Genomic DNA, 10893 nt, shown 5'->3' with positions numbered 1-10893 from the left:
TTTACTTTCTGTGTGTACTTTCCCTGCCGCAGAAATACAATTTCATTTGATGTCTATGTGTGCGATGAAATTTTTGCACATTTACATAAAAAAGATGTGAAAGACCGAGCACGAGTATGTGGCCAAGAGACAGGCATGGGAATGCAGTCGAATTACAGGAGCCCCCAGCTGGAGGCCAAGCAAACGAATCTCATATGACAGAGTGGAATGCCCTACACGAAAGTTGGGCATCCACAGGACTTCCCAGATATATGTACAGACATATATTATATCGCTGGTAAGTGGAGCAGCCACTTGCAAAATCCATTCTGAAGCCATATCAAGTGCAATCGTGGAAAGTTCATCAGGAGCAGCATCCCCCCGACCACATGCCCCCTTCCGAGAGGAAGAGGAGGGAGGGCATTGCCAGGCATTTGGAGCTGCTCACATTTACATACTTTCGCTAACTTCGAGTTGACTCGAAGTCGACATGGAATTTGCATGCCAGAAGCCAGAACGGAACGAAGCCAAATCATTCCGTCACATGTGACATTGCATGCCACATTCCACAAAAAAAAAATGAATGGCCATGAAATGAATGAAATGGGAGTGGGTGGAGGGGAATGTGTCAAGCAACAGAATTTTACGAGTAGCAAATACACTTAAAAAGTAATAAAATATTTTATTACGACCAAGCAAACTGCAAATAGAAAATATGCAAACTTATTTCTTTCCCAAGAACTTTTGCGAAATTCCTTGAAGAGAAAGAAAGGAAATGACTTTAAATGAAGCCAAAGAGCCAAGGCAGCAAATTAAATATTCATTAGTGAAGGGGATCAGGCGTGACACCCTCTGATGTCGGCTACTTTGATTAAGCATCTAATGCCGCATCAGTAATGCCCCCATAAGGACTTGAGCCGCTAATCAATAATGCGATGCGCTGCTCTTCAAGCGGTTTGGCGCCTCGAACGGAGACGGAGACTCCGCCTCATGAAGCTAATTCTCCCGCTGCTGTTTGCTGTTTGCTCTGTGCGTGTCATCCCAAGTGGCAGTCGTGCAGCCAGGACCCACCCACCCACCGCACCCACACTTGACTGCCAACCGTTGGCTTTATCTGTTATCCGTTATCCAGGCCCCTCTAGAGCTGACGTTGACGCAGTTCATCAATCAAATCACTGGCTGTTAGTCAAGCAGTCATGTGATTTGATTGATTCGCGCTAAAAATCTCTGCTCAAACAAGCGACAGTTCCGTTCCGTACCCATCCCCTCCCATACCCTTCCGTTCCGTTCCGTTCCGCACAGAGACACATGCATTAATAATGCGGCTGGAAATGAGGAGTAGAAAGCGTCGCCCAATGCTCCGGCTCTGGCTCTGGCTGCATTTACGCGAACATCAAGCACTGTTTATTCGCGTGGAGGCGGCACCTCAGAGTAGGAGAAAAACAGCAATGTTGCAACCACAACAGCTGCCACTTGCATTGATTTCGAAACGGGGCATGCCAACGCCATAGCGAGTGGAAGAATGAGAACGAGTCATGGAAATCGATAAGCCAGAGTGTGGCGGTTCTGTGTGTGTGTGTGTGTGTGTGTGTGTGTGTGTGTGTCTCTCTTCTGTAAGTCTGCCGTTGGCGGTGACAGCTACTTAGGTGGGGATTGGGAACTGGGGACCAGGACCGGGACAAGGCATTCATTTGTCACTTGGCTGGGTATAAATTATTTACAGAAGACAGTGTTTGTCTTGAGCCCCGGAAGGCATCTGCGAGCAATTCCAGCAACTGCTCCCCGGTCGCCTGTTTAGGCACACAAAAATGTAACGTCAATGAAATTGCCCAATTTTATGTTCAATCAATAAATACTGCCAGCGAGAATGCCATATGTATGTACGTGTTGGCTGCCTCAATTTATTTGGTATTCATGCAACATTAACATGGATTTTTATTAGTATCATGTTTTTGAAAAGGGTTGCCTGCCACACTGCTGGCCGCCCAACTAATAAAACTGCCAGGCACTTGCCACACGAACCATTGCCGGGAGTCCGTGAGTCCGGGATCGACATTCGCCCACCCAAAAGGCTTACAAGAGCTTGGGCAAACTGTATCGTATTATGCCTACGTATCGAATTCAAAACCTATAAACCCAAGGCAAATGACAGGTGATGGAGCACCGAAAGGTAAGAGTCGATGGAAGGTCGCCCTTGGGCACGCCACCGTACGTGACCCTTGGCCTATGCTCCTCTTGATATTTGGTATTTGCCTTTTGCCTGCCTCTGGCTGCACCTGTCTAAGCTGTGCATGGCTGGGACTTGGATCAATACCTTCTTTGATTGACACTTTGAATTTAAAGCATTAAATTAGCCCGGATAGCCATGACAGCGCTTTCATGAGAAGTGGCCAGATGTGGGCTAGTAAACTCTAAGAAATCCCACGGTTGCCAGGGCCACAAATTCAGCCAACATCCGTCGTACATTAATTCATTAAATATGCTCCGCTATACAAAGCCAAGAGTCCATGTAAACGCTTCAAGATTCACCTCAAAGGAGGCGAAAAAGGAGAGACAGACAGACAGACAGACAGCGCGTTTGTCAAGCTGGATAGCAGGAGCCAACAAGTGTCTGAACTTTCTCTTTGAGCTCTTGCTCCTTTTTGCAGCGACTAGTAGCTTAGCTTGGCAATCTTGGGCGACCCTTGCCCGGCACAGAATGTCTCACGTTTCAGCCACTTTTCGACCATAATTACAGCCAAGAGCAATTTCAAAAACACTTGATGCTGGCAATTAAAAAGTTGAGCAACATTTTTCTCAGGCAGCTCCACGGCGGCGACTTTTAGCCGCCGCCCGCCTTGGGCTGCAAGTGTAATTAATTAGTTTTCAATTTCACTTGGCTAAATATGCATAATTTATGTGCCAGTGCCGGTGACTGTGACTGGGCGCCAACCCTAGGCATTAGGTTGGTCGGTCGTAGAACGCAGCCACCAGCCACCAGCCAACAGCACATCATGGATGGTCATAATACAATTTACTAGCCATTACTTGCCCTCTCCTTTCAAGCAGCCATTCTTCCGTAGTATTCTCTTCTTCTGCTGCTTTTCTTCTGCCAACGCCACTTCTTTTGGCGAGGGGCAATTTGTGTGCACCAATTACTTTGTTTGTTTGCCCGAGCGCCATGCGACAACTTTGCGGGCAGGACGACACTGTGCTCCTGTTATCCTGTTACTGCTGCTGCGGCTGCTCCTGCTGCACTTCACTTTGCTGCGTTTCCTCTATTTCCGTTACAAACATTTCCGCTTCGCATTGCTGCAAATTTATTGTTTCCTTGTGGTTCCTCGTGTGCGATTGTGTGATGTGTGTGTGTGTGAGTGTGTGTGTGTGGCTAGATGTCCTTTTCCTTGTCCTTTTGAAGCACTTCTGGAGGATACTCTTGTGCGATCCTTCAACCTAATGGGTGTGGCACCTTCAAAGGGATCCTTCTCTGGCTATGGGACAGGCTCAATCAAACAGTAAAATGGCGGCAGAGCGGAAGTGCTGTCACTACATCCGGCAAGGGACCCACGCACCATCCTCTGCTTTGCCCTTCCGGCCGGAAATACGCATTTAGTTGCATGTGAAATTGTTACATTTTTGTCAACAGGCAAATTTTCGTGTTATTTATTTCCACGCGTATTTCTTATTTTCGCCGAAGCCGTCGTCTTCGCCCCAGGACTTGGCGAATGAAAAATTGAAATGTCGTTTCTAATAAATCATTTCGGCAAATGCAGAGCAACTTGTTTGTTTCGGCTGCCGTCGCCAACTGTTTGTGCTTATTTCCGTTTCCGGCCGAAGCCCCGCGACCCTGGCCCAGCTCCAGGCACCCAAAGCCCACCCAGACAGAGGCCGTGGCCACAATTTTTTTGCCCCTCCGCCACGAGTACATGGCGGATGTTTTCAGGCCCCGTCATTGCAGCTGACATAATTAATTACCCAAGCGCGCGAGCATTTCCCAGCGGCTGCGTGTGCCGCCTCACCTGAGGCGCCGCCACCGCCACCAAGGGCCACCGTCGCAAGAGGAAAGCGGGTGTCCTCGTCCACAGATTTTGCACGTTGACAGGAAGAGAGGTGGGTCGACAGCAGCACCGAGTCGCCATAATTGGATCGCCTTAATTATATGAATTTATGCGGGGCAGTCCGTTACTGCGGTGACTCTGTTTGTAATCCACACGGCCTGACAAATCTTCCTCAGTATCAGCCTCTGACACACACACCGCCCGCATTCGCCTTTGAAATGTTCCTGAAAGTATTTCGAGAGATTTTTGTGAGTAGTATAAGCTTCTATCGGATTGTATCCGCCCAGTTTTTGTATCCAATTAGCATCCATAAATAAATAATGGCAAGAGAAAAGTGTTGCATAAACGTTTTCCTTGGAATCATTTGAAATGCAAACACACGAGTCGAGTGACCCCAAATGGAATATTAAATGATTTGAGCAGCCAGCAAAAGATTTGCCATCCATTTAAATTGATAATCTCAGTGGCAAACTTTCACCTCAGACTGCTCTTAAATGCTCTCAAATGCCGCATGCCATTCATCTTTGATGGAGACGCAGACATACGAAACTGATTGCAGATTTATCGCAAAATCGGAGCCGATATTTGGGCCGTGGTAACAACACTTTTCAATTAGGCAGCACGGAGAGAGCACACAGAGAGGCGCCCTGCACACAGAGTCACAGAGAATGAGGTGCCAGGGCCATTATCGCAGTGCAATTCAATTAGACGCCGCTGGTTGAGGGCGGCCAAAGACCTCTCTCTCTGTGTTTGTAAAGACGTAGTGCAGCAGTTGCCCTTGCCTTTGCCCTGTGGTGTAGGAGGGGTGGGGAGAGCAGACAGAGTCTTGCCAGCACATTTGACAGCATCAAATTGAGTGAGTTGCAATAGCTCCCACACTGGCACACACAATGGCTGCTCCTGCTTCATCCTCCTCCAACTCAAATCAAACTTTCCAATCGAAGGGACAGATCTAGAGCAAGATTTGTGTGCCAGAATATACGAGTATGAATGAATGTATGGATGCGGAGAGCATATGAGGCAGGGGAGAACGGGCTGTGCCTTGGATGAGTTATCATTTCAGGCACATTGATTTATGCAGTCGCCGGGAAAGGCAACCTGCATCTGCATGGCTGCTGAGATAAGAATTAATTGGCAAGTGCACTGTGCAAATAAATTGCATAGCCGGGTGCGGGTCTACAGTGTGTCATGGCTGTGGGTGGCTCGGATGGGTGTGCACTGTGCAAACACAGATGAAGCCCGGGTTCCTCCCTGGTTTACTGCTGCTTTTAATGTAAATGTGACAAATGTTTTACGGCTGGCTGCGTCTGCATTGACTCTGGGCAAACACCTGTAAATGGATTGAAGCCACAGCACACTCAGCCGCAACAGGAGCGGAGTGTGTGGGAGAGTCCTTCACAGGGAAGTGGCAATTGAAACTGTTTTTTTGAACATTAATAAACATTATTCCATCTCGTTGAGGGGTGCGAATGCACTGATCGAAAGTAAATAGCCAGCCTCAATAATGGGCCCTGGTAGTCCGCACCTGGAACTCACATATTAGCTGCCCAGCAACAGCAGCAGCCATGGACCCCTCCCCAGTGTGTGGCAGGTTGTTTGCATGCTACGCATGCCTTAACCGGCACTGGCCTTGGTGCCACACGTGCATCCATACCCACAGAGAGTCGGCAACCAGCTCGCTCGCTCGCTGCACTTCGTACTGCATTTTTGTCCACATTTGGGATTTGCATTGCCACATTAACCCTGCCTCAGTCCATCGTTCCATCATTGGGTCTGTGTGCGGTCTGCCCTGCCCTGCTCTGCTCTGTTAAATTTAAAGCAAAAAGGGAGAACATCAATTGAAGGGCAATGAATCGATCAATATTATTGCGCCTGCGGTGGGGCAATCAACGAAATGAAGAGTCCCCCTAGCAAAAACAGCGAAGGGAGACGCGCCATGCGTCGTCCCTTTGGCAGCCACTCTGTCTGTGGTTTCTATGAACTCCATTGTTTCCCGTGTTTCCTCTTCCATAACGAATAGCTGAATAGCTTTAAGAGATATTGATTCCCAGCTGATTGCACTGCATTCAACTTTAAACTCCATTTATTTATGCTCTTTCTCCCCTTGACAATTTGTATTAAGGTATTTTATTTTCCTAGTATTTTGCTCCCCTAACATTATCAGCTTCGGTTCAGTTGCCAATTGTCTAATTAGCTTTCCGCTAATGAAAATCCTTGTCTGCGTCAGCATTACGCGAATGCCGACTGCTCCTGCGGGTCCAGGCTCTGGGGTCGAGTGTACGCAATAAATAAGAAGTCGCCTTCATTGATTTCTGCTGAGAGCAGCAGCAGCAGCAGCAGCAGCAAGCAAACATTTAATTAAATTGAAGACCATCCTCAGGCCCACACCTACTCATTCTCCACCGCCTTCGCCTCTCCCGCACAGACTAAACACTTTTATTTCAGTGGCAATTAAAATTACGTACACGTGCTGTTGCCCGCCATTGGCCCCAGGGTCCATTGATTAATGGCCTCGCACAAATGAAAGGAAAAAAATATATATATACGAATATATATATGCAAATTGAAGATTTATTAAAGCCTGAGGCTGGCTCTGATGCTGCTCTCTGGTTGTGTCCCTGGCTCTTGGGGGTCTTAGGGTCGTGTGCTCCTATCCCGGGCATTAACAGTTGACAGTAATTTCCTGCATCTGGACGCGCTCAAAGCAGAATGCAATTTCCGATAAAGCGCACGGCTTTTTCGTTCCCCTTTTTTTATGCACCATCCAGCTGCATGTGTCATCATCATCATCCTACGGCTGCCGCATGCCGCTGTATACCTGAGCCGGGGCTATGTTTTATGACGGCAAGAACAAAGGCTTATGCTTATGCTCGTAAGTGCAAGTGAGTGGAGGAGACAGCAGCTGCTCCTGCTGCCAGTGTCCGTAAAAAGTATCCACACATAAGGGAATGACAAAGTAAAAAAGAGCACATCAAAGCTGTCTACGAGGCAAAAGGGAATGCGGGGGCCAGTGCCAGTGCTGACCGCCAAGGAATGAGGCGGGACACGGTAGACAGCAGCCGACAGAAAGACAGCAGACAGTCGGCAGGCAAAGGCACAGCCAGCACAAAGGAGAGTAATGGCAAAGGATAATGCGTGGCTTGTGGAAGGCGAAGGAGTGTGGGAACTAAAAGGATTTACCCCACATGCCGCAACCAAGCAAATCATTTAATATGCTTAAATGAGCAGCAGTTCCAATGAAAATTATCTTCCATACACAAATGGAATACAATTTGCACAAAGTTAATCCCATAAATGGACACGTATGAGCTCTAATCAACCGCTTTCAAAGCCACTCTTCAAGGTTATTTGTGTGCAAGACACACACAGAAATATCTTGCAATCTGTTATCTCATTGTATATATAGAAACTATGTGTTTATTTATAGATAAAACTAGTGTAGATGGCATGTCTTTGGCATGTTTGGTATATGTACAGAGGTGTGTCGAAGAGAAGTGCCCAATAAATTAAGATTCGAGTCGAATATTTGCCAGCACAAGGTTGATTATTGCCTGCAGGCTGTCAGGGATATAAGCATACACATTTCGCGGAGGCTGCTCAGTAGTAATCCTCGCACTGCATCTCGCGTCGCCACACAGTCCAATCCGCACAGCCCACAGCATCCGAGGTGGCCACGAAGCCCTTGCCTGGTGTGCAGTTGAGGAGCAGCGGTGTGGCCGCCGTGGCGGGGCACATGTAGAATTGATTGGGATCCGTAGCAGGCCAGGGCTGTGTAAAGTGCTCGCTATCGCTGTCACAGCCAGCCGCTGTCGCTGTTGCCGTTGCCGTTGCCGTTGCGTCCGTGGCCAACTGACAGGCCGGCCAGTGGTCGTAGGGTAAACAGCCCAAATAGCCGAGTCCGTTGAAAAATCCACGTCCCTGCGGGCACTGCAGCTGCAGCGGCTGCTGTCCGTCCTCGGAGCATACGTAGAATAAGTTGGGATTCGGATCTCCCCACATGTCCGTGGCGTGTTTGCATGTTGCATTCGTGGCCGTGTCATGGTCGGAAGTCTCTCGTGCCGCCCCCAACGGTGGCAGCACCACGACCATCGCCATCACCGTCAAGAGCAACATATTCCATTTATTTTTCATAAATAATTTCATCACGAACGGCAACCAGAACATTTATTATACTCGCACAAACTTCTCCTCCTATCGCTCTCGTTTCGCTCGACTCTCTTCGCCTCCTTCTCTGGGGGTTTCCTTTATTGCAATTTGCTATTATTTGCTGCTGCTGTGGATGCTCTCCGTTTGCCGGGCTTTCATCATTTGCCCATAAGCCGTGTTCGTTAATAAATTTATATGCTTCTTTCTCGACTGCGTCTGGCGGCTGGCGGCTGGCGGCTGGCTGCTATCTCTGGTATCACTCGGATGCGGCTCTGGTGCGAACGTACAGAAAAACACGACTCGACTGATTGATGGCGTCGCCATTGTCTTTGGTTTTTATACTTATTGTGGTGCGTCCATTGCATGACTTTACTGATGTTGCCCCTGCAACGCTATCATTGCTATTTTTACAGTCATTTTTCATGGGTTCTCTCTCCGTCTGGCTCTGACTCTGGCTATGGGCCTGGGCCTTTCTATTCTATTTTAGCCCAATGTGACGTCGTCGCTCTCCCACTTTTCAGCTCTCGCTCCGTGGACAAGTTTCAGATTAGATAAGTAACAGAGTTTAAAGTTTGCTGCTGCTGCTCCCTGCAATCGAACGATGAGATTGATACGAGCTCTGAATGGAATGACACCACATTGGGGCATGGGCTGTAACTCTCACTGCTCTGATGATGTCTATCAGCGACCGACTCGCTGTCATCGTTCGATGGCTCTTCTTCAGAACTTCCCCCTTCGACAATGATTCACTGTCAAGGAAAACACAGGGCCATTTTGGACTACTGTACGCACACATCTGTCATTGCTTATCATAGCGATAGCATGGACATTAATTGCCTTTCAAATGAAGGTAAATTTTGGAAATTACTGCTGCGGAAATCAGACTAAAATTTAATTACGAGCCCAAGTATAGCCACCCTACACAGATAATGAAATGGAGGAATGGATTTTGTGTTCAGCTGCAGACACAGTCGCTGTCAAAACTTCTAATTGATTTGGCTAAAAAGCGGCAAGAGCCTGCGCGAGAACCTGCGAGGAAGCCACTTTGCGGCCTCTGTAACCTGAGAGAGAAAAAAAGTTCAGCAGCAGCTGGCTGGCTGGCTTGAGACACTTTTGTTGTCAAGTCACGATGTCAATTGGAACTTCTTTCACCCGCAGAACGCAGAAGGCACTCTCTCTCTCTCTCTCTCTCTCTCTCTGGGTCCTGGCTCACTTTTTGCAGTCTATTTACGGCGGCGCCAAGTTTAAATAGGGAAACTTCGTGGAGCACGGAAAAAGTTGACAATATAATCGACATAAATTCCAATAGGCTTGGCATCGATGCATGCTCTCCGCGTGAATTCAATTAAAAGTTTCCGGCTAATAGACAGCCGCAGATGGGACCCAAAATAAGTATTTTTTCGCGCCCCTAAGACATCCGGGAGTGTGTGTGGATCTGATTCTTGGAAAATGCTCATCAATTTGTACAGGCCTTGGCCACTTGAGAGGCGTGATATCTGTTGAAAACAGTCGAAAATTAAGTCAAGAATTCGCCATTATCTGCATAGCAGAAGGCAGATAACCACACGGCGTATGAGGAACATAAGCACCGCAGCCGAAAATCGCCCTCGAAAGAGGTTCATCACCTGGAACAAAGTGTTATTGACAATGATATGGTCCCGCGATAAGTGCCACTGATTGGATAGAATATTATAAAAGACCAAGCGAGTGCCTTCACATAGTTTAGTCTGTTTCAGATCTTCAAATTGAAGGCAACCTTTGCATAACCTAACCCAAAAACAAGGATTCACTATGCAAAAAAGTAGGTTCGGTTCCCCAATTATTCGTATTATTAATTGTAATTATCCTCCACAGCTCTGTTGATATTCCTTGGCATCTTGGCTGTGGGCTGGACCGCCAGCCTGGGTGCAACCGGCGACGAGCCACTTGTGTGCCAGTTCGAGGACGAGCTGTGGGGCGGCGAGGATATACGCAAATTCTACTTCTGCATCAATGGCCAAGTAATCGAGGACACGTGCGACACGGACTATTACTTTGTGAACAATTCCACCTTCTCGGGCTGCCTGCCCTCGAATCTGATGAATCCGCAGTGCGTCAACCTGGACGCCGTCGAGCCCGACTGCGAGGGCCTCGCCAGCCAGCAGCCGCAGCCCAGCGCTTCGCTGAACAAGTTCTACCTGTGCACCAACGAAGGCGCCAAGGAGCTATCCTGCGAGCAGGGCAAGGCCTTTGTCAACCAGGATGGCTACCTCGGCTGCTTCGCCTGGACACAGTGGCGCATGCTGCGCCACTGCACCGATGATCCGTAAGGAGGCCTAGCAGCAGCTCTACATATCTTCTAATTTGGGATTCTTCCAAGACCATCGCTTATCGCTTATCGCTGTCCGAACTGAGTGTTTGTTTTACTTTAAAATGATTGCAAAATAATTGATATATGAGCGGCATCCGATATGATAAGCGCGACATGGATGGATCGTTTTGCGTCTCTGACACTTATTGGAAAAATACGCACACACACACACACACCACACACACCACACATACACACACACACACGCACACGCACTCGCATGAGTGTTCGTTGGGGCAAAAATCGATGCGCCATAAATCTTGGCTTTTCCCCGCAGGCAGCCATGCGGACAAAAACCAAAATTACAACATGCCAACAAGAAAATTTCAAAAGAAAATTGCACTCGCAATCATTGCAGCAGTGTGTCTTAGGGGGGGGGGG

At 48.1% G+C, this 10893-nt stretch overlaps 2 protein-coding genes across 2 annotated transcripts; one reads left to right on the top strand and one right to left on the bottom strand.

The window, feature by feature from the left end:
* Positions 1-7454: 7454 nt before the first annotated feature.
* Positions 7455-8442, bottom strand: LOC117582930. Its single transcript, XM_034271030.1, has one exon. It carries the CDS (start codon positions 8178-8180, stop codon positions 7614-7616), a length of 567 nt encoding a protein of 188 aa, XP_034126921.1. The 5' UTR covers positions 8181-8442; the 3' UTR covers positions 7455-7613.
* A 1435-nt stretch (positions 8443-9877) lies between these two features.
* LOC117583000 lies at positions 9878-10631 on the top strand. The gene is made up of 2 exons (XM_034271150.1): positions 9878-9963; positions 10017-10631. The coding sequence occupies exons 1-2, from the start codon at positions 9954-9956 to the stop codon at positions 10469-10471; spliced, it is 465 nt and encodes a 154-aa protein (XP_034127041.1). The 5' UTR covers positions 9878-9953; the 3' UTR covers positions 10472-10631.
* The last annotated feature ends 262 nt before the right edge of the window (positions 10632-10893 follow it).

The sequence above is a fragment of the Drosophila guanche genome, unplaced genomic scaffold, assembly GCF_900245975.1.
Source record: "Drosophila guanche unplaced genomic scaffold, DGUA_6, whole genome shotgun sequence".
In the NCBI taxonomy this organism is placed as follows: domain Eukaryota; kingdom Metazoa; phylum Arthropoda; class Insecta; order Diptera; family Drosophilidae; genus Drosophila; species Drosophila guanche.
This window is presented reverse-complemented; position numbering and strand designations above follow the sequence as displayed.

Bases quoted from the DNA above. Each gene is read 5' to 3' on its own strand.
- LOC117582930 (XM_034271030.1), bottom strand. From the start codon at position 8,180: ATGTTCTGGTTGCCGTTCGTGATGAAATTATTTATGAAAAATAAATGG.